A 14727-nucleotide genomic window follows, 5' to 3' on the forward strand; every position below is an offset into this window, starting at 1 on the left:
TATGTTTTTATTCTCAGAGTGACACACACAGCTGTGCAGCTATGGTTTGCAGAGGAGGAGAGGAGGGGGTGTTAGGGAGAAATAACCAACAAGGAAACCACTTTCAGCTTTGCTCCTGCACCGCCTGGCTGGCCCGCAGCCAGGTTTTCCCAGAGAGGGTTGGCTTACCCCTTCTCCTCTCCTCCCTTCTTTCTCTCTCTCTCCCAAACCCACATACGCACTCTCTCCAACTCTCCAAAGCAACAGGCGAGAAGAAGAAGAAGGAGGAGGAGGAGAAAGAGCGACAAAAGCGAGGGCAACTTTTGGAAACAACAGCAACAACGGGCGACGAGAAACTTCTCAAAGATGTCAAACGTGTCGGTTTTGCAGAGGGATCACTTGGGTACGCGAGGGGAGTGAGTTTCTCTTTCTTTTGCCTTTCAGGAGAAAACAGGAGGGAGGACGCGCTTTTTTTTTCTCTCCGCCGTATGAGACGTCAAAACTTCTGCCTTGGTTAACAAAGCAGGCGCCGTTTGAGCCGGAGCTGAAACGTGTGATTGAATGTCCCCGGGTCCCTGCGGAGGGCAGTGAAGGATGCCAGGATGCCCACTCTGATCTCCCATCTGCTTGTCATCTGGCTGAGCGTCCATAGGCTGGTGTGGTGCACGGAGCGCTCCTCCACACGGGAGCGCTTCAAGGTGGTCATCGCTCCTCTCATCTGCAAGCGGATCTGCCTGAAGGGACAGTGTCAGGATACCTGCGAGCAGGGCAACAACACCACGCTGATCGCGGAGAACGGGCAGGCGGCCGACACGCTCATCGGACAGGGCTTCAGGGTCGGTGAGTGGAACAATGCTGTTTATTTACCAGGGGGGTATAATTAGGCCACTGCGATTAACTCATGCGCTGATCTGACCTCACTGAGCCTGTGGGGAGGTGAGGGAGGCCGGGAGGGATGTATTCTGTAGATCTATTGTATGAATAAAGAATGAATAAATAGTACAAAGTGTGAATACATATGCCCCAATCGGACTATATCACTGTAACTATACTATTCAGCAGGATTTTAGACATTATTCTGGGAAAATGATACTTTGAATGGTTAATTTAGGCAATGAAAGTGCCAATTACTTCCATGAAACTCCATAAAATGCTTAAAATTGACCCAGTGTGTCATGTTATTACAACACAGTGGTGGAAAAAGTGTTAAAATCAACTACTTAATTAGGTAAAAATGGGAAATGTTAAGTGTAGTTAGAGTCCTTAGAGCAGTGGAGTGGAATAAAAAGTATTTTATAATGAAATAATCAGGACAAATACTATATATACGGTATATAATGGTGCTGATTAGGCTACAGTACAAGTATAACTGATTCATTAAGGCCTATATTCCCTTAAAAAGGGCCCAGTGTTTCATATTATCTTTCTATATCTATGTCTATCTATCTATCTATCTATCTATCTATCTATACAGTATATATAAGTTAATAAATTTAGTATTAAAATCATGATGATACAAACGCAGCAGAAATTGTGTGTCAAAATTTAAAGTACTCACAATGCAGATTGACTCCTTTCAGTGTCTTTTTCAGTATTAAATTGTTGATAAAGCGAAGCTGGTCTATGGTTACATAAATCTGTAACAATGCAACATATTTCATAATCTTTATGTTTCATATATAAAGCGTTTACCTGTAAAGTATTTTAAAAGGAAAAAATCAAATAGAGTACACATTCTGTATCACATAGTGGTCCTTGAGTGCAGTATATTACAAGTTTAACTGATTCATTCAGGCCTTTATTCCCTTAAACGTTCTTATCTTCTTTATATCTTAAATCAATCTGACACCTCATATCCTCTATGAATACATGGTATGTAGACTTATGTCATGAAGGTATAAACTCATGCCCCACAAATAAATAGGTGGCTAAGATGAGGTGAGCTGGGTTTACCCTCTGCATCGCTGGAAAATGTTACACTTTAATTACTGAGGCATGGCTCATTACATAGCATATAAATGTACTCTTAAGATCTGTACTCCCCCCTGACTCCAGTGTCTGGTTGGCATGAGTGGAGCCTTTCTGCGCTGTATCAGATCAGCTGTGGTGAGACGTGGAGCCTTGCAGTCTACGTCAGTCTCTCCGTCCCAGAACTGGATTTTACCGCCCCTCTTTTTTTCGCTCAGTGTAGAGAATAAGATGCTAAACAAGAAAATGACACGTTGATTGATCGTCTGAGATGTTCAGCAGTGATTAAAAAACAAACAAAAAGTAGCTTCATCTTCTCACCAACATGTCTGTGGTGGACAGTGGTGTCCTTTATCTCTTCCCATCAGCAGATGTTGATATGAACCCCTTAAGGAAGCTGTCCAAAAAAATAAATGACATATAACAGCTGTACGTCAGAGCCAACATTATATTAGTGTTGACATCACATTGACTTGTGTAAAGTGTAATTCTGGCGCAAAATCATCCCATGGTGTTTTTCAGCACTTACATACATCAAATAAGCCATTGAGACAGTTTTTTCCCGTGTAGGGACTCATGCTACTGCAGAGGTTTGGTGTTATTTTGAGCAGTATTAGTGGTTAAAAAAGTTGTTTTAATGCCTTCACTGTACTGCCCCGAGCTAATCAGCATTAGCTACGTCCAGCTGTTAGCAACTCTCCAGGATTTCTCCGTTAGTAGTTCATACACGAAAAAAACTGTCTCAAAGGCTTATTTGATATATGTAAGTGCTGAAAAACACCATCGGACGATTTTGCACCAGAATTACACTTGAACTTCTCATCTGTTTCACAAGAAGTAAAGCGCTGAAAGCAACTGAAACACTTGTCAAAAGTCCTATCCGTCTAACTTCAAAACTAAATTCTTAATGGTGAGTTTGTCTGCTCTGGATGCTTACTTTTGTATTTTTTAAGGAGAAGCTAAGACGCAGTACTGGACCTTTATTAATCTGTAGGAAAGCAAATAAATCACCAGCATGTTATGGTCTGAGTTACTTCTTACACACAGTTTTGCAGCACAGATAGGTTGTAGTTAACAGCGTTATGTATTTTAAATACAAAGTCGGAGTAACTGTTATGTATTCCAATTCAACTGGTGGCCTTCTGAATACAGTTACTGTCTTTAAAAATAGATTACTTTATTATGTTTTCAGTTCGGTTTTATTTGTCTGTTTTGTCATCAGGATTAGGGAAAAACTACTAGGCCGTTTTTTAATGGGACTGGAGTGGGAGGGTGTTAGCGTGGGCCAAGAAGAACACATTATGTTTTGGAGGGGATCCACATCACTGGGAGGATACACAAATTACGCTAGATATGGCATGGCGAAGGTCTGAGCGCAGTGAGTGTCTTTCTAGTTTGTTTGCTCTAAAATTCATATTATCAATCAACAGATTTTTTAGTTAACATGTGAAAAAAGTTGGGCGTAGGCGGTGCACCTGTCACACGAGGATGACAGAGGAGCGGCACATCGAGGACACTGTCACAAATGTGCTTTTTGCATGGACATATAAGACCCAGAGAAATGAGCTCGGCAAGACGTATTTTAGAATATCTTACTTAATTTGAGTAATCTAACGGACTACATTACAAATTACTTTTTAGGCATGTATTCAGTCATCTGTGGTGGCATACATCTTAACAGTGCCCCTTCCAACGGGGGTAGTTGCATACAGAGGCAGCCTCTCCAGCTGTTTTCATCAGTATTCCCATGTGGAAGTAAGCAGGCTGGATTTAATCATGGTTAGGAGAATCGTATTTGTAACGTCTTGACAGTATTCTTCTTCCTTGACATCACGCAGCGCTGTAGAGTCAGAGAGTTGGCCAACGAGCTCGGCCAACGGCGCCCCCCCCCCATCCAATTTTCTGCAGTGCGTCATGTTTTGGAGCCTCTGTGTCAAATAATTCAGGAGAGACATTTTAGATTCCTGGAATACCTCGTGCTGCTTCTCATCGGGCCTGGACAGTGCAGCTCTACAGTCACCTGTCTCCTTGGTTTCAAAGTATCTGAAAAGATCTTAACTGAGTGTGTGGGGTTTTTTTTGTGGCAGGGGATAGAGGGTTGGAGCTTGGAGAGGAGATGTGTGTTGTTCAGTGTGAAGGCTGGAATGTGGTTTGGACAAGTGGAAATTTCTCTCTCCCGTGTTAAAACGGCCGCGGCTGTAGCAGCAACAATATGAAGAGTTTTCCATATTTGAGCTTCTTGTGACGTCAACGCAGCGAGGCCCGATGTGAGCAAACCTTTCCTCAAAACAAATGTAGTTCCTGTCAGTGTGTGGAAGCGCAGAAATAACTTTTTAGTGTGTGCGCTTCGATACGGCAGAAACAGTCAGGTTTTAGTGGTGATCTGGATCTGGGATGTCTGCCAACACATGAATAATTTTCTTGGCCGTTACGCTTAAAGTAATAGAGAGAGAAAGTTCATTGGCCAGGGTGACATGAGGAATCGACCGAAAGCCTGGGGATAAGAAACCCGAACCAGGGACGTTGTATCCATCTGCTCCGAAAACATCTATTTTAAGTTTTAGCAGCATGTTTACAGCATCTGAAATACATTTAACATTAAATTTAAACATACAATATGTCATTTTCTGCCACTCTCACTCAAAACAATAATAAAATCTGCACTTTGTTGACTTTGAGAAGTAGCGTGGGATTGTGGGAGTTTTTATCTTCACCACCATTGCCGTCATCGCAGTCAGCTTCTCCCTGTTAGGATTCCTTCAGTGTTCATCGTTCAGGAGGTTTTTATCAGAAACAAGAATTATGCGCAGAGGTCTCCTGCTCTCCAAATGAAACAGTGCTTGAGGGATAACGTTTGCTCAGCTTGTTTCTCAGATAATTTAAGATCCAGACATCTGATGACTAACAACTAAAATATATAGCCTAGTTAAAAACCACCAAGATCTAAAAAGTGTATCGTAAAAATGTGGGTTAAAACTGGATAAAAAGACGATTTATGACAGCTTCTGGCAGACAACCACAACGCTGAGCCATACCCAAAGGGGACATGATGCCACGGCAACCAAATGGAACGGTAACAGAGCGTTACTTTGAATAAAACTACAAATTCCTCTGTGTTTCTATTGAAATCATTTGCGATAGTGTCAGTACACAACTCAACAAAATATATAACAGGTCTAGTCGTTTTTAGACATTTTAATGCGGAAAAGTTGAACATTTCACCCTTTAAGTCGGATGAATGAGCAGAGAGGTTTGTGCTTCGGAGTAATTGTTTTGACGTTGTTCCCTTGTTCTGACCAGCTGCCCAAAAACACAAAGCATGCTGTTTTGAAAAACAAGCACATCCCACATTTAATGTTGCATATTTTTAGCCATGCTAGTGGTGTGGTGCTGCAGATGACAAATGCTTGTCTGTAGGTCAGTCGGTCAGTCCAGCTTTTTGGTCCTGACTTAAATATATTTTAACAACTATTAGATGGATCACCATGATGTTTAGTGCGGACATTCATGGCACTCTCAACCACTTTGGTGATCCCCTGACTCTTCATTTAGCACCACTGTGAGGTTGACATTTGTGCTTTTGAGTAAAGTATCTCTGTAACTCTTTGACGGATTGCCAGCCTTCGGCACAGACAGTCTGTCCCCCTCAGGATGAATTGATAGTATGACATTATCCTGAGAGCAGTGTGAAACTGTAATTTTATGAGCCAAAGAAGCATGCACCCGCTGTACACGAGGACAAATCACCTGAAAGACAGGCACTGTATGTTCTATTCGAGACATCTCACAAACAGAAAGTCAGAGACCATAGAATATCTCTTCTGGTTAAGTCAGTAGTAGTAAGACTTAATACTGGTCTATTTCATATACACTGTGCAGCATGCGTCAAAGCATACCATCCATGTAATCATCATTTTACACATTTTACACAGCTCAAGCATACACTGCAATTCATATACTTTCTCATTCACTTACCCAACGTATTAAATCTACATAATATCACCGCAATTAAGGCAAACTATGCCAGATGTGCTCCGGTCATATGTTTTGAATGAATCCCCGTCATTAATAGATCTGTATTTCAATGTACACTTCCTAAAACTGATGAAAGCACGGAATCTTGACAGCCTCGCAGGCATTTTGGCAGGCAGAGAAATGCAGGCGTTTACAGCCTGATATGACTTTTTCTTGGATTGCACATCATATCTATGTAAGTCATTATCGCTTTCTGCAGGGGGAGAGGCAAAGCTATTTTTTATGTCAGGAATTGAAAGAAAAATGTATCTTGATGCATGTGAAAATTGCCAGTTCTATTTGTAAATTAAACTAAATTGTAATAAACCAAAGTTGAATGGACTTTTGCATGCTCATCCCATGCCACTCTTCAATGTCTTTATGGAACTTGGACCTGGTACACAGCAGGTGAAGACTGTCTTTGTAATTATCTCCATGTGTTTGTCTGACAAAATGGCTAACTTTTTATCCTCAGCACTTGAAAGCTTGGTGTAAATTGCAGGATAGGGTTAATTAGAGAAGGTTACAGGGTGCTTATTGTGCTCCTTGGAGACTGGGTGTTTTTGTTTGTGTGTCTCACACTTTGTCCACTTGTGAAAGGAAGAGTTACAATTTCAAAGATGTCCTTTCAAAATAAAGTTGTTCACTAAAACTCTGAATCTGAACATATGCCTCAGTTGTGTGTTTTTTCCCAAAGAATTAGTCAATTTTTATTCTCGCTGTTGCTAGCACAGAGGCATCCCATCTATCAGCCTTACTGACAGCAACTGCTGGGCTCCCAGGCAGCCCTCTGCGTCCCATCTCTTTTCTGTATCCCAGCAGCATCGCCTCTTTATCTGGGCTCCAGTCCTCCAGGCTACTCTAGTATCTCATCTTTTTCTCGAATAGCTAAAAGCATCTGGCCTCGTGTCGCACAGGAAGTGGTCTTATCGTATCCTGGTCTGGACTTGTCTCCCCTAAAATGGGCATCATGAGAAGTGGATACGGCTATTTCAGGATTTCCCATGTGGTTCTCTATTTAGAGTTAAGTGACAGTAGTAGCCCTGTGGTTTGTTTTGGTTTTCCTTTGGCATGGGTCAGAGGTCCGTGGGAGCCTGTGAAAATGACAAAGTCAGTCAAATACAGTAGACAGAGCCGGTTCTTCTTTCTCTCCATTTAGGAAGTGAGTTTATTTTACCTTTTCAAAGCCCTCTGCTCCTCCCCACACACCCACACACTGTTCTTTCTCTCGTACCAGACTTTGGAGAAAGTGGTCTAACATGGGCAACCAAAAACCTGCCGCACTCCATATTTTTTGCCACAGGTTGGACTGACCTCAGAGGCGAAGCTGGGCACCGCTCCTGTGCTCACACCCTCTCAAATACAAACTCATGTATGTGGGAGGCTCATGCACATTCATTTGCAGTCTATTAGTTATGGAAGCTTCTTCCACTTATTTTTCATGTGTATTTGCAGGCACTGTTACCTCTTGTAAAGGGTGTGTTTAATATTTATGGATGCACATTCTGTCACCTCTCCCTGTCTATTTATGCATGTTGGGAAAATGACACAAGGTTATAAGGGGTCTGCTGTTCCAATAACCTTTTACAGCTGCTTCACAAATGAGACACTATCACTATCCAGACACACTTAGAAAGCTTGCATGAATACGAAGGTGTTACATGTAATAGAGTGTAAGTCTAATCTTTCTGGACATTTTTAAAAAGAACGTCCTGTCGTAAATAGGGCTGTCCTCAATTAAATAAATCCACAGTTTCTCCACCCAAATCATTCAAAATTGAAAAAGCATTCAAAAAAAAGACTAATCCACTAAAGAAATTTTAGTAAGACCAAAGTTAGTAAGACCATAACGACTGATCAACTATTTCAAAACAGAGTCTCTAAGTGAAGTATTAAAGGTCCAATATTATGCTCACATTCAGGTTCATTCTTGTAGTTTGGGTTTCATGTTTACATGCTTTAATGTTCAAAACACACACATGGTTTTTCTCATACTGTTTTTCACCCTCTGTCTGAAACGCTCCGTTTTAGCACCGGTCTCTTCGCTAGTTTGCTTTGATTGGTCAGTGGTTCCAGGTCTTCAGCATCTGCGTTCCTGCACCGTTATTTCAGCCAGGGAATGTCTGTAACCGCACTTTTACCCATATATAGTAGAGTTGTGACATCACAACTGTACAGAAGTCCTGACGGCTTGTTTAAAGTCACAGTTACTGAATACAGTCTGTGTGCATCTCTCTGTGGATTGAGCGTTTTTGATACTTTCACAGTATTTATACATCATCTCAACCTGCTTTATAATAAAAATGGAAATAGCTTTTTTTACAATATGGGACCTAAAAAAACATTGTGACTACTACTGCTACTTCAAAGCAGTCTGACAGCCCAACAGTGTGATAGATGTGTGAAAACCTGTTGATTAAAGGGTTAAATCCACAGTGACTACTGTCAGGACTGGAGCACCAAAACGCTCATTCAGAGAGAAAATCCACATGATCTGAGTGGGAGTTTCCCTTGAAATCAGGCTCCACCATGTCATCACTTTCTGCAAAAAAACAAACAAAAAAACCCCACTGGGCAGGTTGAAAGAAGCACCGCAATAAATTAAGTTCTGAAAACAAAGCAGCAATTAGATGGTTTATTTGTTTTTTTTGTAATGTCACAAGGGGACAGTGTGCATATTTGCATGGGTGTGTGTGTGCTTAAGTGTGTTTGGTTCTTGTGAGTGGTGTACTGAACCCAGCTCAAACAAACAGCCTTCTTTGCCATCTTTAACACTCTCCTCCCATTTGCTTAGCGAGGGGGGGAGAAACGGAGCAGTTATTTAAAGCCACACATAGGAATGCAAGCGCTAGGGACTGCACCCACGCCATGCGGGACCTTGAAGCTGTAGCGATTAGCCAGGGTAAACAGAATAACACGGCCTCTGCCAGCCCTGCCTGCCGCCGCGGCCTGAGACTATGCAGCTACAGACATTACCTGCCACGCGCTCCAATGCTGAGTGCTAACGATCCCGCAGGGCATCTGACATAATCTCAACAGAGCACTGTCAGCACTCATCTACCTCTGTGCCCTCTGGTCCCTATAACGTTGGCTTTCAGGCAGTCATTATATGACCTCATCCCTATCTGCGCCAAGATCCTGTCTGACTCTTTGGCTCTCTTTCCACAAACATCTCTGCCAGAGGGGAGTGACAGGGCCACGCTGGACTCGTGCCCACCCAAGAGCGATGGAAACACCAATGCATATTTCCATGACATGTGAACATCACTTTGTGCAAAGGCAGAGTTTGATTTAGATTTGGATAGTTGCAAACCTCCATACGCATATCTAACTGATGATGGCTGCTTCTGTTTCTCAGGCTCATCTTCGTCATCGTCATCCAGTCTCTGTTAAGGTTAGCAAACTGTTGTTTTAGGCGTATTGTGCGAGGTAATGACTGCCTTCAGTGACAGTGGTCGACTCTGGTGAATGGCAGCAACTATTGTTTGGATAGTTGAGGCCGAGGCCGAGGCTGCTCAAAGGTTCGGGGGTTGAAGGAGCGAAGAGAGTTCTGCAGGGGGAGGAGGAATGCGTACGCAGTTTGTATTTTCAAAAGGCAGTGATTATGTCATTTACTCCCAACCTCTGGCTGAGCTGCAGGAGTCTGACCCACTTCATCCGTTGCTCTTTCTCACTCGGCATGGTATGTGGTCTCAGTGCCAGTCGATGGTAGGCGTATTTGAGGATGCGGTTTCCTGCTTTGGATTTGATGGTAAAAGGGAAGCACGTCATATGATGATAGCCATTTTCTTTTGGCTCCAGCGACAACTATGTTTACTGCTTATGAGACCCAGTTTTGTTAAGTCACGGTTCTCTCGGCTCCTTAAAGGCGCTGATCACTGTAATACTATGTGATTAAATTAAATTTTGACAAGACTTGTAATTGGAAAGGGTCACTCATAGTGCTGACCCCGGCACTATAGTTCTGTGCAGCTTTTGAATACTTTTAACTGTAGGCTGGAGGTTGATAGTATTGTCAGGTCTCATTTCTCTTGTGCCCGCAGGTAGCCACTTCCGGAAAAAAAAAAGAACGTTAAAAGCAACAAATGGTCACTGAAGAAAGTTGCGCTACTAGCCAACTAAACAGGCAGAAAACCAGACAAAAGCTGAGTGAATATTGGACAAAATGGCCATAAACTCTTCTCCAATGAGACGCCCAGTGAACATCACTTAGTCTGTTGCTTAGTTGCAATTGTTCTCCAATGAGTTTGCCAACAGTTTAACAAGCTGGTAGTATTTCAGGGTGTTTCCCTGGTGTCTCCAAGTCGTTAAAAATATTACTCTAAAACATTTCATAACTTTCTTTCACGTCTCACAGCGATTCCCTCCAAAGTCCCACCCTCTTCCTGCCTGACCTCTGATGCTCCCTCCTTCCCCGACACATGCGCTGAGAAAAATGCTGCGTTTGAGTTCAATGGGAAGTCCGAAGTTTTGGACCATGAACTAGGCAAAATGCACTAGGCATTCCAGTGCACTGTGTAGTTGGATGTCTGAAACTCCAGGCTTCCCATGGCACTGGAACGCAGCATGAGCAGTGCAAGTGAAACGGAGCAACAGATGACAGGCAGGAAACTCTGCAAATCAGTTTATTTGGACCGAATAAATTATTAGGAGGATTTTAAGATTACAAAAGAAAAGTGTAAAAATGCCAGAAAGTAAGAACTGTTTTAAGTAATTTAAAGGAATAGTTTGACATTTTGAAAAACATGCTTACTCGCTTTCATGCGGGAAGTTAGGAAAGAAGATCGATGCTACTCTCCTTTCTTGCAATAATTAGCATAGCCTAAAGACTGGAAACAGGCTGACTCAGTCTGAAGGTAACTTAATCCCCCCACCAGCTCCCCTGCAGCTCACTAATTTACACGTTACCCTGTTTGTTAAATCTTTACAAAAACCGACGTGTACAAATGTCAAGTTGAGGTTTTATGGGGGGTATTATGTTCAGAGTTCTTCTTGGCCAGGAGCAGTGACTTCCTGGAGTCTCTGCTGGTTGCCTGGCAACCTCACAGTGACGCCAATATAATGATTATGATGAATAATTATGTGCCGTTGGACCAAATGAAAAAAGAGGGGGAATATGTTTGTAAGTATTGTGCCAATAATGTTTGTTTCTATTTAACCTGAGAAAATGTTCCTTTGTTGAAGCTGCAGCGTGAGTCGCTGTGTTTAGTAATGAAGCAGTGTGCATCCTCACCATTAGAGCTGGGCGTTATGGTCAAAATCGTCTATTCCAATATAGGTAATTTCATATCTCAATAACAATATATCATATCATATATGATAAACCATTGTTATTCTGTAAATAAAGAGTAATAACCACGTGATAAAGTCTATTTATGTATACTCCCGTGTGAATAGGGGTACGTCCACACCATCAAAAACAACCTTTTTTGTCTCTATCGTTCTTAAAAAGTTTTTTGTCGACACGGCCTCGACTCAAGAAATAATGCGTCCACCCGAAACCAGCGAAACCGACTGAAAACGCTGTAATATACATGCCAGGCTTGGATGTGGCGCTGTAACTGCTACAGAAATATACCAACAATGCAGAAGAGATGGGGAGAAGCTGTATAGAGTGTATGATACAAACACCAAATCCAACCATCAGGGAAAAGGGAGAAATATATAATCGGCCTAATTCCTTCACATAAAGCTGTTCAGAGTACAGTTCAGTCTGTGGGTCTGTGTCTCTCTCCACGCAGCGGCACTGTTGTTGCTATGTGAAGCCGTGGGGGTTAGAGGCCGGAGGTGGGGCGATGACGGCATCGTTTAACAAAGTATGCGGTTTCGCCGTCCAGATGACAATGCCAGGGGGGCGTTTTCAAACCTTCCCACTCTGGGACCCGGTTTCAAAAGATACTGTTTTAAGGCTCCGATAACGCCGGCTGCGTGTGGATGGTCATCAAAACGATACCAAAGTTGTGCGGCTACAAGAAAATGTGTCTTTGTGAGGATGGGCCCCTAAAATATTTGACAAATAAAAAGGAATTAGTATTTCACATTTAATTAAGAACTTTAGCGTAAAATGAATATGAAATGCAAGGATCAGAACGTAAAGCGGCGTCCAAATGACGTTGTGTATCATCATATCTCCAAGTCCTATGCACACATTCTAGTTTCATTAGAACAATAAGAAATCTCCACCAGTAGAAACACGACTCATTGGGACATCGCCTTGTGTCCTGTATCAGCTGACCATGAAAGCTGACCGCTAAGTGTTGTGTCGTCCATTTTTAAACCTCCGAATGGGGCTGATTCAGACTAGGGCTGAATCACAGTGAAAGTGACTCAGTGAGTGTCATCACAAAATTTTACTTTCTGATTCTTGCAGACTGGGTACATTTTTATAAGCGGTTTCACCACAATGTGACAAAGAACGTCATGCAGGGCAGTGTAACATCTGTATGGTGAGGGGTGATGTCTGCACGCCAGCAGCTTTCAGTCCAGGGAGCTGGGGAGCTTTAGAAAGTGTGGTTTGTAGGGCTGTAATTTGTTGTTTTTGCACTGGGAGGGTGCGGCTGCGGCCGGGAGGACGCTGTGGAGGGAGGGAGCTGAAGATGCGTCATCTCCAGACAGACAGGAGTGAGTAGGTGGGTGGTCACAGGGCACGCAGAGGGCAACCTTTCCTCTCTTTGTCTCTTTCTTAGTTTATTTTGTTCTTTGTCTCTTTGTTTCTTTATTTGTTTGTTTACATTTGTTACACACACCTTCCTGCCTGTACAAAGACATTTTTTCTGTTCAGTTTGCAAAAAAGAGGACAGACTAGTATAATTTTCCCACTACCAGTTAATACCTGTAATTTGGTAAAAATATGAAAAAATGCGTCTGGGTCTGTTTTTATGTGTTTTCATGGACATACATGGTGTCTGTTTTTGTGCTGTTAGTTAAACCAGACGAGCTTACTTAGCAGCTGAGGAATGCACAGTGTGTTTTTCTTTAAAGGAAAAAAAAAGTGTCTGGGAATCACAGTAATCTCACTGAGACGACGCATTTATTTTTTTTAATTCTCTGGATTATACATCTTTGCCTTGTTTTGCTTCATTCCCTCACTTTCATTGCACACAGTCTATGATGTGTTCTGTCTTCCGTCTCATGCTGTGATGAGATCTGTCTTTCTCCTCATGAAGTGAATCATGACATTATAAAGAAGGAGCTCTCACTCATATGTCACATAAAACTCTCTGATGAGAAGAAGCTTGAGGACAAAGACTTTTTCCCCTTCTTTTTGTCTCGTTTTTCACTCAAGTGCTGCATAGGAAAATTACACGCTCGCTGGCTGTCTTGGAACGTACCTGCAAGTCGACCTTCAATATTAGATTATGTTTCAGAGCCATGACAGCAAGGATAAAGTCAACTTTCAATGTTCTGTTAGCTGGCTGAACCCATATATGGTAAAATACATTTAATGGAATTACAGGGTGCCTTCATTCAAATAGTTGATTACAGTGAGCAAAGTTATTAAATCAGCACTTAAGTTATTAAACCCCTACTCTGTGCTGATGTAAATTCCATAGATGAGAGATGAGTCATCTTTGAATTGGATCCTGGATTGTTTTTGTAGTTGGATTGTACGAGGTACTTATCCATAGTCAGTGTATTAAGTACCACAGGCCAGTTAAGAAATGTACTGTTGTGGACACGGGCAGCAGCTAAATTTATTTTAGCAACCTTAATCAAAATCAGCTTTAACTTGCCCTCAGACAGCCTGCGTTAAGTTTACGCAGGAATAGCTGAAGCAGTTCTATGCCCCCATCAAAGCTACTAGTCTCTATTGACAAAAAGTCATTTTACCTCGTGGAGACAGGGTTAGGAACTAAAAAATGAATAGAGCCGTGAGGTAACTGCATCACCGCAAGACCGCGGTAACAAACACTACCACGAAAGTGAAAGTGGAGAGCATATGGTCTGTGATGTGAAATACAATAACCACAATATTCATTGCTGAGTTATCATCATTGACTGTTTTCCATCTTTCCAAAATAGTTTTAATGTTGGCTACATAAGAAATCAACAGGGTTTATGATTCGTTGATCTGCGACAAAAATAGACAAATCTGTGCAGACTGATAAATGTAATAAAATGAATGATAAAAAAGGTAGTGAATATATATGTATCTACATTTCAAACTTGAAGGAGCCAGAGAGCAACACGCTAGCTGTAGAACAGCTGTGATACGTTGTTTAGAAAGGAACTAACCAAACAAACTGTCTACCTGCTGCCCCCGTCCACAGCAGGACATTTCTCAACTTCCGTGCCTGTCCTCCTCCATGTTTCTCCAAACTGGGGGTGTGCAGACCACCATCTACAGTAGGTGATGCACTGACTATGAATTAGCAGCTCATACAAACCCACTATAAAAAATCTGAACTATCCCTTTAACCTCGTCCTTTTTCTTTGACATTTGGAAAACAAGTCCCTCTCCGTAACATTCATGTTGATGTGTCACGTGTCTCATTCACACCACCAAATAACTCTAAGATGTGTTTGATTTTTAATAACACACCACCACCTCTCGTCTCAGGAATGCGTTAGATCCATAAAGACAAAGGCGTGGTGCAAAACAGAGGGCGGCCGCCTCTGAGACGCTAAGCTAACTGACGAGAGTCAATGAGTGATTTTGGATCATAAATCCTGCTAATGAACTCCGAGGTGAGGATTTAAAGGGGAAAGTCCGCTGGAAAGTAAAATCCCTGTTATGGTCTCAACTTGAAAGCTTTGTGCTCTTTT

At 42.1% G+C, this 14727-nt stretch overlaps 1 protein-coding gene across 3 annotated transcripts in view; it reads left to right on the forward strand.

Moving 5' to 3' along the window:
* The first annotated feature begins 246 nt into the window (after window positions 1-246).
* ltbp3 (latent transforming growth factor beta binding protein 3) overlaps window positions 247-14727 on the forward strand; it is a 39348-nt gene continuing 24867 nt past the window's right edge. For 2 of the 3 annotated variants that reach the window (XM_083927073.1, XM_083927074.1), the window contains exon 1: window positions 247-819. In XM_083927073.1, coding sequence (XP_083783199.1) covers window positions 582-819 — 238 coding nt within the window. In that variant the 5' untranslated portion in view covers window positions 247-581. The remainder of the gene's footprint in view (window positions 820-14727) is intronic. The other variant, XM_083927075.1, reaches the window with a different exon arrangement.

The sequence above is a fragment of the Echiichthys vipera genome (genome assembly GCF_963691815.1).
Source record: "Echiichthys vipera genome assembly, chromosome: 14".
Taxonomy (NCBI): domain Eukaryota; kingdom Metazoa; phylum Chordata; class Actinopteri; order Perciformes; family Trachinidae; genus Echiichthys; species Echiichthys vipera.